The sequence below is a fragment of the Agrilus planipennis genome, unplaced genomic scaffold, assembly GCF_000699045.2.
Source record: "Agrilus planipennis isolate EAB-ADULT unplaced genomic scaffold, Apla_2.0 scaffold277, whole genome shotgun sequence".
Lineage (NCBI taxonomy): Eukaryota > Metazoa > Arthropoda > Insecta > Coleoptera > Buprestidae > Agrilus > Agrilus planipennis.
In genome coordinates, this window is record NW_020438986.1 from 58,019 (window position 1) to 81,724 (window position 23,706).

General features: G+C 33.6%; 1 protein-coding gene across 1 annotated transcript in view; it reads left to right on the forward strand.

Annotated features, from left to right (window-relative positions):
• Positions 1-23,706, forward strand: part of LOC108740802 — a 93,234-nt gene that overhangs the window by 24,304 nt on the left and 45,224 nt on the right. The window contains exon 2 of the mRNA XM_018475284.2: positions 16,709-16,852. Coding sequence (XP_018330786.1) covers positions 16,729-16,852 — 124 coding nt within the window. The 5' untranslated portion in view covers positions 16,709-16,728. The remainder of the gene's footprint in view (positions 1-16,708; positions 16,853-23,706) is intronic.

Below are 23,706 nucleotides of genomic sequence, written 5' to 3' on the forward strand. Positions count from 1 at the left end.
TACGAAAAAAAATTAAAAAATGAAACTTTGGAGACGGTTTTCCGAGTATACTTATAACCGCGGCCATCCACCCATTCAAGGACTAACCCGCCTCGATATTGCTTATGTTAATTTAATCCGGTGTTCATAGAAGTCCCTGGCTTTCACATTTACCACCAGTAAGCTATTAATATTGCCGCCCTTACTAACTTCTAGCACTCTACGATTCGATACCCTAGTTTATAATCATATTACTTACATTCTTTTGCCAATGAAATTGTTACTTTATGATTTGTGCACTATCGCCAAATTACACCACCTTTTCCGCATAATTAGTATGATTGTGAACTAGGGGATCGATGTGTCAGTTGTATTTTAACAAATAGGGTTGCAAATTATTTAATGGACATAATGAAGCTAATACAGGCTAAATGCATACAGTAGTACAGCATACACATTTACAACAAAAAATAACATCGGGGAATGGGTTATTTGAATTCTAGAGATTTAGAGAAAATGTCGGAACAGAAGTAACAAAATATATTATAACGAGATCCAAAACTAAAATGGATAAATAAGAAGTTACTACTACATATATGCAGAGAAGTTTTGAGATCAGTTTTATAAACGTATTCTAAAGCAGTATCTATTGCTAATAGAAATGATACAAAATGGAAACAGCTAATTAAAGTTGAGCTAAAGGTACATGCAGAAACTAAAATATTGGAGCAGGTACAAAAACCGAAAGGAGTGCGAGTAATTGGTTGTAAATGGGCCTTTAAAATAATAGGTGGTCTGCATATTTTGCATTTTCTCTCTTTCTCTTTCTCTTTCATCCAATATTTATTTTTATTGCATTCGTTCCCCATTCTAAACCTTGTTATAACTGTCATATCCTTAATTCCTCTCAAAATATTCTGGCCTTATATCTCCCTGTCGGTTTTCCCACAGCCATCCTTTCACCTATTTCGCATATTCTTACTTATGTATTATTCTTAAGTCTTCCCTTCTTGTTACCTCATAATTTCTTTTTTTTTTTTCATATTACGTATATTTTGTTATTTTCTCCCATCATCTATTACAGGAAATTACATTTTGACCTTTTCTATTATTGTACACTTCCATTTTACTTTAACCTTTGAAACATTTAGTTATCTACATACACTTCGTACGTATTCTCTCCCCTACATTCTACTCTTCCTTCCTATTCTTTAAAATCTTCTTTAGATAGTTTAGTCCATCCCTATCCTCCCTCGCCAACTCGTAGTATTGCTCCCACATCCCACCATTTTCACATCCTTCTAACATGTACTTCAATCTCTATTCTTTCCTTTCACATACCATCGCCTTTCCTCTTCTTTTTTCCAATATCTACATCCTCTACTCTCATTCCCTGTCCTAAGTCTTGCTATTATAATTATTTCCTTTCCTCATTCTAAATACCTTAATATCCAGTCATCCTACCAGTCCATCCAGTCATCTCTTTTACACCCACCACATATCTCGACCTCCCTATTTTTCTTAAATTTTCTCCTCTTATTACTTCTTTGCATCTATTCCCCACTGATTCTCCCATCTTTGTTTTTCCTTGTACATTTGATCTTCTTTATTTTTAAATTCTTCAACGCTTCCTCCCTCTCTCTATCATATCTACCTTTTGCCACTATTTCCATTACCTTCTTCCTCCATATTTCCTTCCTTATATCCCCCGCTTCCAGCCTCTCCTTTTATTTTACTACCCTTTTTATTACTTCTTCCTACATCTTCCCACATTTCGTCTCCCTTCTTATTACGTAATCTGGCATACCTTTTTCTAATTTTAATACATATGTATTTACAATTTGCCAAAATTCTTCCAACCTCTTTGTTTTTCTAAATTGTTCAACCAATTCGTCATTATATGCCTTTTTACTATTTTTTTATTTGTTCCCTATATTCTTATCTTTTGTTTTTCGATTCCCCCTCATTACAGTCCCCCTTCCTCCATTGGCCCAAAGCTGTTTTGTATTATTTCTTTTTTTCCAACATTATTCGTTCCACCGTTTTCCACTGTTTAGGCACACTTTTATCTTTTTCTTTACCAAACATTTACTCACTATCTCTTTCATTTCTTTCTAGTCACGAACTCCTTTCATCTTTTCTTTAATTCATTCCCTGTATCTTTTTATCGCTTCTTGTAATCAATCGTTAACTTATATTCGCACCCATACACTACATTGCTTATCTCCTTCTCTAATTCGCACATACGATACATGCACATGTATGCAAGCAACTCGGCATTTCTTTCGTCGATTGACCAAAACTGGGTCAAACATCGAACCCGGACTAAACTGCTAGATAAACATTTTACATTTAATCCATGTAAATAATTAAAGTATAAATAATACTTGTGTAAATATTTTGAATAAATCAGTCTCTCAAGTAGACTCGTATTCTTTTAACTATTGGCCCCGCAAATAAACCACATTGGTGACTTCGACGTGATACTGCGCCTTCTGATGGAGAAATAAGCTACAGCACCGTCCTATGGACCAGATATTATCTTCGGGCTGTACCGCTCCAGCATCCAGCCAAACCGCCACCCTTCGTTCAATCCGATCCGAAGTTGTTCTGCATGGCAGATTGTAGTTCTGATGCCTCTCCGATCACAACCTTAACATTGCCAATCCTCCGGCGGAAAAATCATGCAACACAATCAAGGCAGCGCCCATTAGGCGAATTGGTGTTTCACAAGAAGCACGCACCAAGAAACAACTCGAAGAGGATTATTTTCACGGATCACAAATTACTCACATTTGCTTTCATCAGAACCCTGATAAATGCTCCCCGAGACAGTCACGTTATTTAAATTTTATCAGCCAATTTTCAACAAATATACAACATATTTCGGATGAGGACAATATCGTAGCAGTATTACAAAGCCCTCGCAACAAGAGTCCGATAGAGAACTTCAATCATATCTCAGTTCCATCAAGTCCCTAGTATTAAAACGTATCCATATAGCAGGCACTATCAAAGCTATCTTCTGTGACATTTCAACAGGAACGGCTAAACCATTGTATTGCACTCAGGATTTGTATCGTGGCTGTCGATTGACCAAAACTGGGTCAAACATCGACCTTGGACCAAACTGCTGGATAAACATTTTGTATTTAATCCATGTAAATAATTAAAGTATAAATAATACTTGTGTAAATATTTTGAATAAATCAGTCTCGTAAATAGACTCATCTCCTTCTGACTACTAGCCTCGTAAATAAACCATAGTCACATCATCATCCACCTCCGGTCTAGTAAATAGACTGGAGCTTGGCATTTTTATTTAATAGCGTCACTCGCTCTACAAGGTGTATTACCCTTTCCTATCCCGTTTCATTTTCCTATTTAGCATACGTAAACCATTTTCTATATGCCATCGCAGTTATTGCTTCCCTCCCTACTTATATGTTCATCCTTTGGATTTGTATTTGTTCCTTGCCTATTACTATAGCCCTACCCCTTTTGCTATTCTATAGGCAGGTCGAAATAAGATGAGCAATTATGCAATAAATTACAAGTGGATATATATATAGGCGACATTTACGCATAAGGCATTAGGACGTTCCTAGTAATTGCTCACCAACGTGTTACAGTATGGGCATGAAACAGACAAGGATGCTGGAAGTGTAGTATGTCTGTTTTATACTACCAGGGGCGACTTCAATGCTTTGTATACTATGAGAACAGGAATTAAAAGGAAGAAATTTTGTTTTGCTTTAGATGTAATAGATTAGAAATTATTATAATTGTACCGTTCACCAAAAAGACACTACTTACAATTTAGTTTTGGGGTTCAAATGAAGGTCTATAGAAAAGTAATAAATAAAGTTACTTACATTTAGAAGTAAAGCCCAAAAGAATATGTATAACGATAGAAAGGTAAAAAGAAAAGTAGATACAGAACAGGTAATGAGGCAGTTAGAGAATAGAATTATAAAGAAAGACTATTTACAATCTGTCAGAGTATGTTACTTGTGAGTTAAAGTGAACGCGGCGACTTATCTACACTCACTTGTAATTTATTGCCAAGTTGCTCATCTTATATCGATTTAAGTATAATATTAAAGTCACGTGTTACTATAATGTTATTGTCCCTACACAAATATGCTGATATTGAAAATGTGCACCTGATGTATACACTACACAGGGTGTTTCTGAAATAAGTAGCAAACTTGCAGGAGACCGACCGACCAATCAATTCATTGCGCCATCTACTTACGTATGTGTGTGTGTGTTTACTGGTGTTATAATAATTTATTTTATTGGGAAGATAGTGTTATTGACAAACCACTCTTAAAAGAAGAGAGCTTGGTAATACCTTAATGGTTGAAAATTTTATAAAATTACAATGATCTTTCTAGAAGATATTAATTTACCTATTAATGTTTACGTAAGGTTAATTTTCACTTTCATATGTGCTCTTATATAGTACGACGTACTATCAACGGTGAGCTAAATAGTTATTTAATTAAGTTTTATCGAAATGAGCGTCTAAATATTATAATGTGTAGTAGCGTATTTAGTAAGCTATTCAGTGTTTACATTCTCTGTCGATGTAGCTGTTTAATTGTTATAGCACTTTTTGTGTACGCTGCTGATTCATTCTTAGGGCCAGTTTCAAATTTCAATTTCTTTTTTTTACAATTTTTTTTGTCAGAGCTTTACTTGCGAATTGCGATTCCCTATTACATTTATTTGACAGTCTCCAATGCTTGCTAGTTATTTTAGTAACGTTCTGTATATTGATGATAGCATTTTGTTGTGAACCTCTTAAAATCTATTAGACTGTGTTTTGAATGAGTTGAAACAAAATTTGCAAATTAAAAAATTAAAGGTCTACAAATTGGGAAATCAAATCTGAAGGGCAAATTTTTATACACCAGGGAAAAAATATCGAAAAAATATGGATAAATGCAACATGCACAATGCTAATACCAATACATCATTCCTGACGACCCACACACACCATTAGAGATAAGTACCGTTGCTCCAGATAAAAATATTCAGTATAGAAAGGCTATTGATTCACTAATGCACCTTACCGTAGTAAGTAGACCTGACGTCATGTATGAGGACAATTTGGTGAGTAGATATCTCAATCGTTTTGATCAAACTCACTCGCTGTTGTGATAAAAATAATGAAATATCTCAAGGAAACCAAGGATAAAAGCCTAAATTATACATCGTCACGACACAAGGAAGGCTTATAGCGATGCAGACTATGCTAAGGACGCTTTTATTATACGTCGGTCTTTAACTGTTTATGTACTTATAAGTATGGTAGTTATAAGAAACGGAGCTGTAGTAACATAGGCAATGCAACGCCAGCAAAGTTTTGTTCTCTCTATCACTGAAGTAGAGTTTATAGCCGAATGTTCTGCGACAAAACAAGCTTTTTGACAGAAAGGACTCTGGAGTGACATTGACGCACTTCATTAGCCATTGTGCCTAAATATCAATAATCAAAGTGCAATTTAATCAATAAAGATGTGAACTATCACAACCTGTGCAAATACATTGCTGTAAAATATAATTTTCTCAAAGAAAATTACAAAAAAAAAAACAACTGACTTGACGCATGTGTGTACAAAAGGACAATTTTGTTCGTTCGTTTGTAAAATTGTTATAATTTTCCAAAAACTCATTAAAGCAAATTATACATTATTAAACAATGATTTAGACAATTGTTGTACCGTGGTACATTATAGTATATACCGAGCACTGTTCGGTAAAATTGTTTTATCGGAAAAAACTTTTTTTCAGTTTTAAACTGGAACGAAAGTATTCCAAAGAAGTCCAATTCTTCTCCATCATCACTTCTACTTTTTATAACTTGAATCAATAGAGGACTTACATCAAAGAAATTGTCCTGTTCCAATATTGTAACAAGGAATAAGTTTTAGCTATTGCTCTCTCGTATTATTTTGTTCTTTTCTCCAAGGGAAAATTTGAGATGTGTATTTTCTGTGCTTCTCTATCAAAGTCAAAAGAAAAGTCTCGGACAGATGGTAAATGAGTATGCCCATATATAATAGTTTTGAGTAGTTTTCTTTTGATTGAGTGCAACTACAGGGAGATAAGCCAATTTTGTTTGGCCTAGCAGCTATCTGTGAAAATTGCTAGATCGTGTATGTTCGCGGAAAACTTCAATAATATGGACCTGACCTCATTTGATTCACATTTGGTTTCGGGAAAAAAAGTAAAATCTGTACAAAAAAAGGCGTGCAACGTTTTGAAATACCCACATTTCAAAAACGAGAAAACGGAAAATAATGCGTGAAAAAAAATCCTAGTAGGTTGCAGTTAGGGTCGCTGCTTTTAAGCGGCTTGTCAGCAGTACTTTGGTGGGTAAAATTTCCGAATCGCAGCTTTTTCGAAAATGCAACTTTTTTTGCTGGAAATGACGTAAAATAGCTTAATTATGAAAAACTTACATGAAATAGTCCGGGAGAGGGCCTTTTTAACGCTTTTTTTTCTAGGGGAAGGGTGGCATGTAATATGTATACATGTTATATTCCAAAATTGGAACAAAGACTTTTTAAAAAAGTTTATTAATACAAAGTACAAACAATACTAGGTCTAGTCTTAAGCTAGAATAACTACTCTATTTTATGAACGGCTTTTATAAACTATATCCTGTAAATGCAATGTCAGCAAAAGATGTCTTTATGAATCACACTATATCTTGCCTTAACACCTCCCCCATTAAGAGAAAAATTTATTATTTATTTTTTTTGAAAATAAATTTTTCCATCACTTTATATTTGGAATGGCCGGTGACACAAATTTTCGTAATAATTTTGGTTTTATTTTTTCGTTGGCTGTTGTTAAACTTTCCATGGAGATCGTTTCCAATTTAGGAGTATCTTTCTTCTCAAAAGTCGGTAAAGTTCGTTCTTCTTTTCTCGATTGACGGTTTATTATGGACCATACGAATTTAAAGGATTTTGGATAGCAATAGCGAATAAGGCAAATAGTTACTGTAATCCCAAGTAAAGTTGTTGGCAGTAAGAAATACCATTGGGAATGGATATTGGTGAAGACTCTAGCTGATTCATCCTTAATTTTTTGTTGGAGATTAGATAGTTTTGTTTGTAGAAGCGGAAGGTTCTCTCTTTTCAGATAGTTGAGATCGATGGGATCATCTTCAAGCTGGTTTAGAGTTCGCATTACTTGTTTACAGCAATTTTGAGGTATTTCCGGAGTAACTACCGGAACATTAACAATTTTATTTTGCTTGTTGTTCGTCGTTATTCTGAGTCCGTTATCGAAATAACACATACATTCTTCGCTAATTTTAAGCAAGGACGTCTGTTGAATGGTCGATCTCTTGATTGGTTGCCCTTTACATTTGTAAGTTATTTTTAATGGGTGTTTAGATGCTACCAGCCATGTGAAAGGATTGACTTGTTGAATGGATTCTTCTGTAGCTTTAAAAGTATAAATTTTACATTCTTGTGGAAATGATTTCTTCAGAAGTAGATTAGGTAGACAACGCACAGAGTTTCTCGCATCTTGAGGTTCCACGTTTTGAAGTAACGTGAGGTTTTCTTGACGAAGACTTTTTTCCAAACTTGGGATTTCTAGGTACCATTGATGGTCGTCAGAAATTGCCACGTAAGGATTGTCGGGTATAAGGGTGTGATAAAATGTATCGTTTGATTTTACGGGGTAGGAATATGCTTCGAATAGTTTCATTTTAATGTTCTTTACAAGTGGTATAATTAATTTGATTAAAATTCCATTTCTATAAAGGTAAATATTTGGATTTATAATTTGATAATATTTGTAAATATTTGTATTGTCAAAAGGAAACGGTAGTGCAGCACCTTCATTTGGACGAATTTGATGCAATTGTTCTTTTAATTGTTCGTGGTTTAGGACACTAGGATGCAAAATGTTAATTCTAGCAAAAGTAAGTGTTTCTATAATATTACTTACGTCTTTGTTGATTACAGATGCTACGTCATTAATAAGTGTTAATGTATTTAAAAATTGTAAAGTAATTTGGTTTTCATTTATTCTAATTGCATTTCCATTTAACGTTTCTTTAATTTTGAATATAGTTTTCTGGATAATTTTTTCATTTGAATTAACTTTAAATAAAGTGGCATTAAAATCTGCTATTACCATCTGAGTTAGATGAACTTGTTCATCCTGAAGTTTTAATATCCTTTTATTTGATGTTTGCAATTCGTTTATTAATTTATCATATTTAGCTTCATTATCAGCATCTAGCGTTCCAAACAAAGTGTGTAAGCCCGTTCCGATTATATTAAACCAGCCTCTACGTTTTCTTTTTGGATTTGGTACAATAAATTTTATTTCATTTAAATTGGTTTCTAAATTATTAAGGGTATTTTTTAAAACTGTAGCGTGTATTTTTAGGTTAACATTATTAATTTTGTTGCCTATTTCGTCTAATTCTTTTCGATAAGATTTAAGTATTTCAAAGTTTTGAAATAAAGGTGTCAAATTTTTGTAAATTAATATATCATATGAAGAATCTGAGAGAAGGAGGGACCCTTTGTCTTCGAAATAAATACCGGTGTTTGGTAGTTTTACTGTGAAGAGCTCGCAGCAGCATCTGTAAAAGATACAGATTTGTATGGTTTAATTTGTTCTACGCTGACTAATGTGAAATTGTCCTTATTATTTTTCTTATTAATTTTTACTACATTTTGTGAAATGATTTCCGTTATTATAAATGGACCTAACCATTTAGATTGACCTTGTTTGTTAATCAGTTGGTTTTTCAAAAAGACTTTATCGTTTACATGGTAATCTGGTAGTGGCTTTTTTATTTTGTTGTCATATTTTTGTTTGACTTTAATTTTAGTTTCAATTTGGTTATTAGATGCCAATTTCCTAAGCTCTTTTTGTTTTGACTGAGTTTCTGTAACATATTGTTCAATTGTCGTTTCGTTAACCATATCGTCTTTGGGACTATTGAGGTTTCTATGTTTAAATCCGTACAATATTTCAAAAGGGGTCAATTTCGTCGCATAATGGGTTGACGTATTATACGCAAATGTTGCTGAATCTAATAATGCTTTAGGGCCTAATTTATTTTTTTCTTTTGTCGAATAAGTCGAAATTGTATCTTTAAGTGTACTGATTACTCTCTCTACCATACCGTTAGTTTTGGGATGGTAACCTATCGATTTTGTATGTTGAATTCCTAACTCAAATGTTAATTTTTCTAATAATTTATTAACAAATTCTCCGCCATGATCAGTATGTACTCGTTTAGGTAGGCCAAAAGTTGCGATGAAATTTAATAATTTACTTTTAATCGTTTCTGCAGTTTTGTCTTTGATTATATAAGTTTTGAGGAATTTAGTTAATCGATCTTGTATTACTAAAACATATTCTTTTTTTGAAGGTGAGAAATAAATTTCGGCAGTATCTAAATCGATTCTTTCAAAAGGATATATCGGGGTTTCGGTAATTGTTAAAGGGGCTTCGAAACTACGTCTAATTGTTTTATTACTTTGACATTCCAAACAAGAGTTTATATAATTAGTTACATCATCTTTAATTTTGTGCCAGGTAAAGTATTCTTGTATTTTGTTTAGAGTTTCAGTTATTCCCTTGTGTCCAAAAGCAGGTGGATCGTGATGCATTTTGATAATATCTCGTTTTTTTGAAGGATCACCGGAATATTTGTATGTTGTAGAGATTTGAATTTCTAAATTAGGGTCAGTATTTAATTTGTCGCGCAAATAATTTATCATGCGTTCTAATTCTTTACTTGAATCCTTTTCAACAATGAATCTGATCAAATCTTCTTTCTGTATTAATGTAAGGATTACAAATAAACTTTCAAATAAATCTCTTTGATTAGTGGAGTTGTCGACTATATAAGTTAGATTTGAATTAGATATGGAGGGTTTTAACTCTAGTTTGTCTGATACTATTGAATTTTCTGTGTCGCGTAAAATGTAATGGCAATATTTTAAATTATCCATCATGATCAAGGCTTCGTAATTATGATTTCTGTCTTGGAATTGTCCTAATATCGTTTTCTCGGTTGGATAGTCTCTCTCATCACTAACGTACGAGTCGAAATCTATACCTTCTGGTAAATTTTGAATTGAATGACGGGCCATATTAATTTTAATTCGTGATAAGGCGTCAGCGTTCGAATTACATTTTCCCGGTTTATAAACAATTTCGTAGTCGTACTCTTCAAGTTTCAACCTCCAGCGTACTAATCGCGAGCCTGGGTCTTTCACTGAAAATAGCCAAGTTAAGGGGCGATGGTCACAGATGATCGTGAATTTTTTTCCGTATAGGTAAGGCCTGAAGTGTTTAACAGCCCAAACGATGGCCAATAGTTCTCGTTCTATCGTGGAATAGCGGGTTTCCGCGGGGTTTAGGGTTCGACTTGCGTATGCTATCGGTAAACTATTGTTAACAGGACCTTGACTGAGTACAGCACCAATTGCATAGGCGCTAGCATCGGTTGTTAGAATAAAATTTTCATTAAAATTGGGATATTGTAGTATTGGTGCCGAAATTAACTTTTCTTTCAATGTCTTGAAAGACACCAATTGTTCATTTTTGAATTCGAATGGGATATCTTTTTTCAATAATGCAGTTAAGGGTTTAGCTAATTTTGCGTAATTTGGAATGAACTTGCGATAATAGCCAGTTAAACCTAAAAAGGATTTGATTTCTTTGGGATTTCTTGGAACAGGGAAATCTTTGACAGCATTAATTTTGTTTGGGTTTGGTTTTATACCTTCTGTAGTGATAATATGGCCTAAAAATTCTGTCTCTTTCCGAAGAAATTCAGATTTTTCTGGTTGAATTTTGAGATTATGTTTCCGAATCCTTTTAAAAACGTTTCTTAATTTATTACAATGATCCTCAAGCGAGTTTCCAAATACTACAATATCGTCAAGATAAACAAGGCATTGTGTAGGGGTTAAACCAGTCAAAATCGTGTTCATTGCTCTTTGAAAAGTTGCCGGTGCGTTAATTAGACCAAATGGAACCCGAAGCCATTCATAATGACCGTTCGGTGTAGAAAAGGCAGTTTTTGCAATGGAGTTTTGATGAACCTCTAGTTGATGAAATCCACTGGTTAGATCCAGGGTGGTGAAATATTTAGCATGTCCGAGATTGTCTAAAATTTCTTCGATATTGGGTAAAGGGTATTTGTCCGGAACTGTAATTTTGTTTAAGTTTCTGTAATCTATAACCATTCTCCATTTTCTTTTACCTGAACTATCAATCTTTTTGGGAACGATCCAAATAGGGGAAGAATATGGAGAGTGACTAGGTCTTATTATCTTTTGTTCTAATAATTTTGAAATTTGTTTGTCTACTTCTTCCTTGTGACAGTTTGGAAAGCGATATGTTTTTGTATTAATGGGGTTTTCATGTGTAGTTTTAATTTCGTGTTTAACTAATGACGTGAAAGTTAGGTAATCTCCTTCTAGATAAAATATATCTGAGAAATCGTAACAAAGTTTGAGGACTTCATTCCGTTCTTCATCATTTAGGTGTTCAAAACGAAGATTTTGTTTAAGTAATTTGAACCTATCGTTAGTTTTATAATTGTGTACCTGAAATGTGTGTTTTGGTATTTTTTCTAAACAAACTTTATTAATTGAAAAATTTAATTCTTTATCGGTTAAATTAACGGCGGTTGTAAAAATATTACTGTTTTCATCTACCTTTACTAAACATTCTGGAATTAATAATTTATTTTCTGTATTTAATTTAGGTAAAATTCCTTCGGTGCCCGGTGCTAAATTAGTTTTTATTCGTATTACTTGTTCTGATCGAGGTTGCAAGTTCACACGGTTAACGATCTTTTGTTCCTGTTTCAGCAAAATCGGTATCTTACTGTTGTCTGCAAATCTAATGTAGTTACTTTGTAAATCTAAGTTGCAATTTAGTGATTTCAGAAATTCAATGCCTAGGATGCCATCCAGAGATATATCTAATGGTGAAACATGAAATTTTATATCTTTTCCTTTGAATGTTGTGGTGATTGAACCTACTGTTTTAAATGAGTCAGCGTTAAGTCCTGAGATTGTTATTCTATCGTTTGTGTTTATGAACTTCTTGAACTCAGATTTGTACTTTATAAGGTTAACGGAGGCGCCGGTGTCAATTAACAGCGTAACTGGAATATTTTTTACTTTTGATGAAATGTATGGTAATATTTCGGTAATAATTTTAGTGGTATTGATTTTAAAGGTACAAAGGTTTTCAAAATTTGAGGGATTTTGATTTAATTGAACGAACAACCCTCTTCTGTTTCGTTCGTTTTCGCGTTTAAATGATTTTCTTCAATTTCCTCATTGTCGGAATCATCAATTTCACTTTGATCGTTTGCAATTTCGCATGTTTTGATCTTGGATGATTCTGAAGGGAAACCTTTAAAGGGTGAGCCCGAAAAACTGGGCCTAGAATGCTTATCACTATAACGTGAAAATTTCGAGGTACTGGGTTGCTGAGAATCAAAATTAGGATTTATTCGAGAATCATTAGTTGGTTCTCTTTTTATAAAAGGTTTTTTAATAGCAATTTTATTAGCTGTGTTAATGCTTTTTTGGGTTTTAAATTGAGTATATTTTTCTTGGTCATCTCTTTCTTTTAGTCTTTTGTAGGCTACGAGTGCATGAGAAAAAGCTACTTCGAGTGTTTCAGCTTTAGTATGAGCTATTGAAATTTCGACATCTTTAGGGATATTGTTTAAGAAAGTGGTAGTAGCGATTTTATCAATAAAATCGGAAAGAACTGTAATAGGATCTGAATCATCAGAAATGTTTTCGGTAGCGGATGCTGTAAGATCGTCTCGTATTTTGGCGATCTTATTATACGTATCTTTGATTGAAATTTTATTAGAATTTCGAAACATTATTAAATCGGATATTAAACCTTCGGAAGAACGTTCTAATCCAAAATTTGTTATCAATGCTTTTTTGATATTTTCCCACTTATCATAGTGTCTTGCTAAAATTATGCGTCCTGCGCGCCCTGACAAACGATTAAGAACAATTCTCAATAGGTATTGCACATCAGAAATTTTCGCATTTTCAAAAACGAAGTCTATCGTTTCTACGTATTGGTGTAACGGTACGTTATCACCATCGAAATGAGGTATTAATTCTAAAAGTTCTCTTCTAGAATAATTTGCATTTTCCTCTAATTCAAATGAGGTTTCCGAAATATTAGGATTCGACATTTTATAAATGTTTATAGAGAATGATACTTAAAAAAGGAAACTACTTTTTAGAGAAAAATTGGTACAAAAGGGGTAAAAGGAAGTGGCAAATAACTTAGACCACCTACCTTGAATATGCTGCTACGGCGAAGATCACCAGGTAGCCAAATCTCATTTGTCCTCTGCGGAAGAAAGTGTAGGCGAGACCAATCGTCTTCTTTTTCGAAACGTCCGGGTGTCCGTAAGAGGCGAAAGGCTTCTTGGGAAACACACTTAAAAATTCGTCAGTCCACAAAAAGTCACGAAACACAGAATGTTATTTAAACTGTCCGTATTCGACTGTCCACAATTGGGCCACGAAACACGGGATGTATTTAAATTGTCTGTTTTCGCACTTTTTCTTTCAACTTACGAATTAAACGGACCCGAATATCCTACTGACTGCGCCAAATGTTATATTCCAAAATTGGAACAAAGACTTTTTAAAAAAGTTTATTAATACAAAGTACAAACAATACTAGGTCTAGTCTTAAGCTAGAATAACTACTCTATTTTATGAACGGCTTTTATAAACTATATCCTGTAAATGCAATGTCAGCAAAAGATGTCTTTATGAATCACACTATATCTTGCCTTAACATACATACATATATATTGGGCGCTGAAATGATAATGAAGCATAGTTTAAACGTTGAAAAAATATGCGGTAGTCTGTAATATATGAAACAGGCAATAATACGGCAAGCTCACAAACATGTTTCCTGGTTCAATGTCAAGTGTTTCGCTAAGTAGTATGTTAGTAATCCGGGGCGCTTACTATTGGAACATTAGCCTTGCGGGTCTTGGCTAATCCATATTATTGCGTAGTATCTATAAATGTATATTTAGATCACTGATACAAAGTTGGTACATCTATATTATTTATTTAAAACTGCGAGCTAACACCTACTGTGTTAGTAGGTCAATTAGCGATCGTGTAAATAGCGAAATCAATAATAATCAGGGGAGTCGAATTCGAGATCACGAAGATCATGGTGGGATAATAACACCTCTAAATAAACATATCAATTCGCTCTTTGTGACAAAATAGCCTCGGTGAAACAGCTTCCGTCCTCAGAATATGCTTTTGGATGTTTTTAGGTAGGGACCATGACTTGAGGAATAGGTTGGCAAGGCATAGTCTCGCTTGCGTTGGGTCTTTCTTCAAGGGTTTGTAGCTTTCCGGATACAAGAGTTCTCAATATTCCTATTGTAGTCTTCGGTCTTAAGAAGAACGGTTGCGTTTCTTCTGTCGACTGGGAGTATGTTGAAATCCTCATTCCTATTTAGACTTCGTAGTACCAGTGCTTCATTTCTCACTAGGTTACTGCTGGAAGACCTTACCTTCCTGAGGATATTAACCGCTTCGATTCGTATTTGTTTGGCGTCCTTATCCGTTAGATGATTGATAGCTGCTTTCGCGCTGGGGATGATGTCTTCAACCGGAATGTTCACTTCAATTCACCAACTGGCCGCTAAAGCCTTTTCCAAATTGCTAAGGTATCAAATTGGAACTCAACATTAAAGTAAATGTTTTTTTAAGAAAATAGAATACGAGTGATGTTCACGGGTTCTAGATATAAATTTTTTAAGCCTTAAACGAATATAAGATTGAATTTTTTCCAGAAAAATAAACATACCTACTGATACAGGTGCAGATTATTTATCTATTATCGGATTAATAATTATGTTGTGCGAATCTCTTTATAATTCTCAGTATAAATTTATAATAAAAAAGATTAATCAATAGCAAAATAAAAATTCTCTTCGTCAGAAAGTCCATACTGGATGCAGGGCTGTAGAGATCGTTTATGTAGTCTGTTTTTTACAAATTGATGCAATTTTAATCTTGTTTTTATATGTATAATTCGTCAAAAAAATGATAAAAGACTGCGTTGATATAATCATATGATTAGGCTGTGTAGGCCCGTCAAATTATGTGCGGCCCGGTTGGATAGGTAGTTGACCTTAGGCAATCTGGAGGAGTGGGAATAAAAAAATATTTAAAGCACAAAATCATATTGTTGAAATGATTATCGTATTACGTAACAATATCAATTACACAAAGCTTGCTTAATTGCACAACGCAGAAAATGTTATTTCGCCGATCATGTGACATGTCATCCTTAAATATGTTTTGAAGCTACGGAGAACAGAAAAACTTTCGCACATGTTGAAGCGAATGAAAGTGAATAAATCGAACGAATTCTGGTGTAAGTCCCCTAGTCTATTAGTACTAAATCTACAACTTGCCTTGGGTTATTTGTTTGCTCATTTCGTGTTTTTAAAAGTTGCAGAAACTTGTTCCTGTCACTCAGGAATCTGATTTTATTAAAATCGCCCTTATAAAATAAAACTATATAGCATTGACGCCTACATATTTACCCACTGCATATCGTTCTAACAATTAAAAAAATCATTTTCTAATCTACTTTTTAGGGATGGAATACGAAAGTCTAAACATCTCAACAAACAATTTTCTAAAAAAGTTTTTCGGGTTCGTGAATTCATATGCGTATCAGCTGTCCCTTGCTCCCCAGATTGATTTGATGCGGAATTTGGGGTTCGTTTAGTTTAAGGTCAGCAACAATTTGAACGATTTTTTGGTATTTCGTAAGATGGTTGTATCATTACGAGAAGCATTTAAAACGTCAGTAACCACTTCTATATTTTTATATGATTCGATCACGCAGAGATCAGTGTAATTAGACCGAATGTTTTTTCGTAGGGTTCGAACTTCAGCTTTTGTTGCATTCCAACTATACCGATAGATGTTTCTTAGTGAACAAAAGTCAAATATGGCCCATGTTTAATACTAAAAATGGTCCCTAACTGTAGATATTGGCGTTTGAAACTATCTTTTAAAATGGTTATTTTCAGGATAGGCCATAAATTTAGTGAAACATGAATCTACGAAGCATTCGTGTTTCTCAATGTAAATCCAAATATACAAATTAAATAATATTCATGTCTCATGTGTGTAATTATAAAATAACGTATAATTCCAGGTGGGTGAAATACCACTATACCCACGTGCCTAGTCTGACTTTGTGTTTCTTGTTTATGTGATTATCATTGACTATAATTGAATAGCCCCCGCATCGACTCTATTCTTGATATCAAATTCAATCCCTCTGAGAACATGTGATGATTGCAATTTATAATTTCAAAACAAAGCAAATTTAAATTGACATTTAAAGTTCAAATACATTGTTGAATGTCGTGATTAATTAATGAATACCAGCGCCTTTCGAATTTTAAGATACCAAATCGTATAGAAAATTCATACGAAAAGAGGACCCGTGTATTAAGGAAAACATGAAATATTTCCATTATTTAAAAACAAAAACGTGATTAGGTTAATTTTACATTCAATCATTTTAAATATTATATTTAATTAGTATTTATTATTTATAATAGATTGTAATTATTTGTTTTGTGACAATCTTGAATTTTGATTTATAGGTTAGGATGTATCCTGGCAAATGGGATTATATGTGTTGTTCGTAGCGGCTTTAGTCTGCTTTGGTAAACTGCATGCTAACTTCCAAGATGCCAAAATTGCAACAATTGTTAGGGACAATGTCGGTGATATTTTTATGGCAGAAGGTAAGCAAAAATTCAATTGTTAATATTAAAAATTAAAATCTTAGAATCAATGGTGCAGATATCCTCAACCACAAAAAATCTGATTGGGTATTGTCCTTTCTAAAATAACTATAAACTGTAAATAATAGTAAGCAAAGAATTCAAGAACAAATAAAACCTTTTGCTGTAGGTCCTAGAACCTATACAAATATTAGTTAACTGACCTTTGGAGGGGCCAAAATATTTTCTGAGGAAGAGGATTTTTATTTTAATTTTGCTTAGTCTTTTTTTATTACAAAATAATTACAATAAAGAATGATACTTACCCTCTATTAGCACAACATAATTATTATCCCGATATTAGAGTTTCAGTAATAATAGATTCCATTTCAAAACCTAACTAATATTACAAACGCCTTAATTACTCAACCGATCACCATGAAATTTTGTACACATATTGTCAGGGGAACAAAAAAGAATGTAGGTTACCTTTCATCCAAAAAAGAGTGCTCTTCTATAGGTATAGAAAAAGTTAGTTTCATAATTCATTTTAAACAGTTACAAATGTGATCTTGAGAAAACCTGACCGAATAAAATAAAGGCATGAGCAACATAGAAATTTTGTCACGGCGCATCCAGGTACCTAAGGAGAAAGCATATCTCTACCTGTTTGAAATGAGCTGTATGTAGTCCCTGGTCCTCGGGCATTTCAACTCGGTCTGCCGACATGAGTAAAAAAGTTTTGTTGAAGAATGCCTTTATTGAGTAAAAGCTTGGACTTTACAATCTGTATATTTTTATCACTCTTTTTCAGCCACGATTGACTAAATATACAAACAAGTTATTTCATTTTGTACAGCTTTCCTTTAAATAAGCAAGATAAGGGTAAAAAGATCTTATTTATTAAACCAACACCACGTTTTGCCTTTTTGTTCGAAGACTTTATCAAAGCTAAAATTACAAAAGCATATAATAACTGCATACACGAAGATATTAAAATACTTACTCGGTTTATCAGTCAACAATACCTACTGTGCAGATGATATAAAGTATGCATTTGGTACATATTGTAAACAAAAAGTAAAATTAACACATAGCAGTAAAAGTTCATCTCAAAACCAACCAAACTTGTAATAGAAACTTGGACGTACAATTAATATAAATAATACAATAAATAAATAAATAATTAAAAGCCACGTGGCGTACATTCACAGTCAAAGAAAAGGGTGGACTACCGAAAGCACCGCTTAGCTCATTAGTAAGCAGAAATAGACTACCGAAAGTACTGAACAAATATTACTGAATGCGCAGTTATAATCCCTATCATTCCGTGAAATAGCATAAACTGTCACGTCCGTCCTTACAATCCGGTAGATTGGTAGGTGGTAGGTGGGTAGGTACACAATATTTATGATATGCAATGCAACATGTATTAATTTAATCGTTGGATATTTAAGTAGATATATGGATTATATAAGGTGTTTCTGAAATAAGTAGCAAGCTTGCAAGAGGTGTTGGGCACTTTAAAACAAGAAAATTAAGTATGTTGATTTTTAAATCTTTGTCTAACAAATATGTAGGCTTTTTCTCGTGTCTAGGGGGGTCTAAGGCTCCGGGTGATTTGATAAATATATAATAATATTAATAATGAAGAAAAAGAACAACGAACATCAAACATCAAAACGAATAACAGAACTAAATATCAGGAACAACTTATTTACAGTGTATCGCATCTTCATATGTACACGTCTTAATTAATAGCCAAAAATACGTCTTTCGTCTTTGATTTGGCAAAAATGCTCCGTCTAAACAAAATGTACCGTCTTACAGCAACGTCTTAATACCTTGATCGTCTTTTACTCTCTCCACTCTGGTGGTCTCTCACGTACCCCAACATGTACGCGAAAGTAAAAATAAATTATCGATCTACCACCACCTAACTGGTATCGCTCTTGCACTTGGGCAAGCAACTGTACATATTATAATAATACAAATCCTACACTCGGCCATCCGACATTAAATCCGTCTCGGATTCATCACCATTATCAACCCAAGGTTTCATGTGTTCTGAACATGTAGAAGTTCGAACTGGTCCCTCATGTAATCCAACTTTCATAACATAGTATCTCTCGTTACCTTTCACCTTTACAATTTCATATGGTCCTAAATACTCTCGGCAAAGCTTCAGTCCAGGTCCAAACTGGGTTCTCTTGATGGCTACTAAATCGCCTTCTTTATAAATGTTAGGTTTTCTTCTTCTTAAATTATAAGCATGTCTATTTTCTTCTTGAATCTTAAATAATTGTCGTCTACTCTCGTCTCGAACTTTTTCACGTCTTTCGTCAAATTCTTTAATGATTTCAGCTTACAACAATTCCCGAATTAAGAGATCTTCTTTGCTACGCGTTTATACTCCTATAAGTACTTCAAATGGGGAAGCAGCAATACTTCTTTGAACTGTGCAGTTCATGTTTCTCTGCACTGTCAACAAATTTATACCAGTTTGTCTTGTAGACTGAGTTTGGTTAATACTGGAATAATAACACGATTAACTCTTTCTACTTGTCCATTACTTCGTGGGACACCAGTAGTTATTAACACATGTTTTATTCCTTCTTCAGCACAGAACGTTTGAAATTCTTGGCCAGTAAAAGCTGTACCACGGTCACTAATAATCCTTGCAGGATTACCAAAAACTTGTTGCTGTTTCTTTAAACAATCTACAACCTCTTTAGACGTGGTTGACTTCGTAGGGTATAGCCAAGTAAACTTAGTAAAATCGTCTATAAATACAAATATGTGTCGATAATTCTTATTAGTACTAGCCAGTGGCCCTAGAAGGTCAACATGATAAGTATTCAGGGGTCCTTCCACTTTAGAGATTGGATGTAACCATCCTTCTTTTTTACTACTCTTTTTGTTACCTAGGATACAAGGATTGCAATTTCAAATACAGTCCTGTATTTTCTTTTTTAAATTGGAAATGCAAAATTCTCTTTTAACAAGTTCTTCCGTCTTTGACACTGCGAAGTGTCCAGTTTCATGAGCTCTTTTAATAATTTCTGGTTGCATTGCCTTCGGAACCACTAGTAATTCTTTTCCGTCTTCAAACTTATAAAGTACATTGTTTTTGAGGAAATATTCCTCGTAGGTTTCTTCGTTTTCTAATATTTTCTTTAACGCCTGTACGTATTCATCTTTTCCTTGTGCTTTGTATACGTTCTAACACTCCATTCTCCTTAGAAATATCCTCAGTAATTGTCATCAGCGTAACGAGATATCTGCTTAGTGCATCGACATGCGCCATTTGGTTACCTTTTCTATGCACAATCTCATATGTGTATTCCTCCAAAAGTAAAGCCCAACGTACAACTCCTGTTGTGAGATATTTTTTATCCATTGTACGTTGAAATGCGGCACAATCTGTCACTATTCGAAATTTTTGATTTAGCAGGTACACTCTAAATTTTTTAACAGCATGAATAATAGCGAGAACTTCTAACTCGTAACTATTATATTTTTCCTCCGCAGGTGTTGTTTTTTTGCTCATGTAGTATATAAGGTGAAATCTGTTGTCATCATCTGATAATTGCAAGCAAGCTCCGTAGCCATGCTGGTTGGCGTCAGTATGTAGTTCTATATCATTTCCTTGTTTATATAAGCTTAACACGGGTTTAGTAGTTAAAAGATCCTTTAATTTAATAAATGCCTTCTCTTCTTCTAATTCAAATTTAAAATAATTTCCTTTTCTCAAAAGGTCACTGAGTGGCTTTGCTATAACACTATAACAAGGAACAAGTTTTCGGAAATACCCTGTAAGTCCTAGAAAGGATTAAACTTATTTAGTCGTCGTAGGTTTTGGAAATTTTCTTATTGCCAGAGTTCTTTTATTGGACGGTTGCTCTCTCCCATTTTCTATAATAAATCCTAAAAATTCCACTCTCTTCTTTAAAAATTGACATTTTTGCTTCTTGATCTCTAAACCATACTCTTTAGCTACTTGAAAAACTATTTTCAATCTTTCCAATCCTTCATTTTCGTCCTTATTAACACTATCAAGTCATCGATGTTGTACATCATAATATTTCGTCTTGTCAAATCTCGAAAGATGTAAGATATATATCTTTGAAAAACAGCAGGACTATTGCAAAGGCCAAATGGACACTTTAAAAATTCATATTGCCCACTGGGTGTAACAAAAGATGCTGTTCTCCGCCACGACCACATGGAAAAAACCATTTTTCAAATCTATGGTGCTGAAACACTTAGCACCTTCTAACTGATCTAGAACATCCTCAATCAAATGTAGTGGAAAACGATGTTTAATAATATTCTTGTTTAATTTGCGATAATCACAGCATATTCTCGTAGATCCATCTTTCTTTTTAACGAGTAATATTGGGCTTGCATAATCTGATGAGCTAGGTCTAATTATATCCTCTTTTGTCCTTTCCTTAATTTGTCTTTCTACTATTTCCTTTTCGGTTATAGCTAGTCTGCATGGCCTCTGATAAATAGGTTCATCGTTTTTAAGCACTATACTCATTTTGATATCAGTGGTCTTTGATTTTTCTGCTTTGTACGAATTTATTAGTTTCTTAAGTTCATTTCGGTATTTATGATCTTCAATATGTCGAAACATTAAATCCTCATTGCCATCATTTTCATCTATTGCAATATGCATCAGAAAGTTATGTGTTTGCTTAGGAAATACTACTATCTCATTATCTCTTATATTTATATCTACTTGAGACAATACATCGTTTCCTATTATTGCCCTGAAACTGGATGCAGCCGTAGGGATAATGTGAAACTTTAATGTAACTTCTTCTTCATTCACCTTTACTGTTTTACAGTATGTTCCCAGAGTATTTGTTGTAGTTTGACCAATCCCTCTTATCGATATTGAGTCTTTATTTAAAACAGTTTCTGAAAAATGTCCGTCAAATATATCTTTTCGAATAGCAGATATATCGCTCCCAGTATCTAACAATGTAATTAGTTGAACACCGTTGATCTCTAGTCTAACTCTGTTTTTTGGTACTACTTCTATAATGTTTACTAAATTCTTCATGTCTTTTCTCATGGGACATTTTGTTGCTACATGACCAAATTCATTACAGCTAAAACACTTTGTCCCTTTAGTTTTGTCCGGACAAACACTGGATTTATGTCCTTTCGCTCCACAATTGTAACATACTATTGGTTTTGCTGAAAAGAAGTTTCCCCTTCCCTTTCCATGTTTTCGTTTGTCGTCATTGTTTTTTGTATTAAATCTTCCAGATCTTATCTGTTCATAAATTTTAATTTTTTCTTTAAAATCGGGAAAGCTTCTCGCCCCATACAAAATAGCTTTATTTATAAAGTCATCTGTATTTCACGCATAATTAGAATATATTCCTGTAACGATTCCTCTCGTCTCTTTATTCGCGACATAAGTAATCTGTGAATTTGTGTACTACTTATTTTTACTTCGAATTCTGAAATTAATTTTTTATTTAACACGGACCATGATTTAATCCCTTTTTCAGATTGTATGAATAGCTTGGCTAATCCTTTCAACGATTTCTTTGCAAAAATTAATTTTTGAAGGTCATTCCATTGTGTAACTTCTGCGATTTCCTCGAAATCTTGTATCCATTTGCCAATAGGGTAATCAGACTTACCATCTATATCTCTAAACGTAAGTGCAAAAGAATCAATTCTCTTTCTATTATGTTTTAGTAATTTTTCTCTTTCCTCGTCAGATTCGTCTGGGCTGTCATCTTCCTTTTCCTCGTCATCCTCCTCCTCTTCTTGTTGCTCTTTGTAGGTATCGTCCATTTCGTCTAGTTGTAAATTGTTTAAGAAGGAACAAATACGAATCGCCAAACTATCAGGAAATCCTTGTTAATTTAAATCCAATATGTTTCATATAGAAACCAAATCAGGAACATTTATGTTCGTTTTAGTATATTCCAATTTATCCTTATACTCTCTCGAATGTATACTCAATTGAAAACCGGAAAATTCACGTAACTGCTTGCGAGTCATGTATGTAAGGCTTTAACTGCCTTTAAATGACTGTGAGATACGTTATAACTGATTTTCTCGAAATCACTTAGCGAAGACATATTTTGGGCGGTAGAATAAATTTAGACAATTCAACTTACAAACTAATATGGGATTGGTACATCAAGCTTTTACAAGGAATGTACTAAACTAAATAAGATAAAATCAAATAAAATCAAGGAACGAAAAATAAAATGATCAAATAATCTGTAACGTTTACGGAATATTATATAATATTCTATTGAAATCACTTAAAGCGTTATTAAATGGGTGCACTGATAATAATGTCACTGATAATTAATCATGTAAGTTCAACACAGTTAATTTTATATAAACATCAATAGAAAAAATTACCTTATTTCTGAAAAACTAGTCCAAACAATATTCACTATAGTCAGACTTGAAATAAACTTGACAAATTTGGTCGTCTGCTTCTTAAATTCCATTAATAAACATGCATCCTACCTTCATGTCATCAAAAAGTAACATCTCACTTTAATTAGAATGCACAATGGCACAATCATGACATCATACGTGATAAAATGTTAGTCTGGTCACAAAATTGTGGGTAGTCTGGTCGTCATCATATTCCTCTTCAATTTTCTTCAAATCCCGGACGAGGCTCCAAAAATGAAGGCTTTTTCTCGTGTCTAGGGGTTGTTTAATAAGGGTCCGGGTGATTTGATAAGTATATAATAATATTAATAATGAACAAAAAGAACAACGAACATCAATCATCAAAACGAATAACAGAACTAAATATCAGGAACAACTTATTTACAATGTATCGCGTCTTCAAATGTACACGTCTTAATTAATAGCCA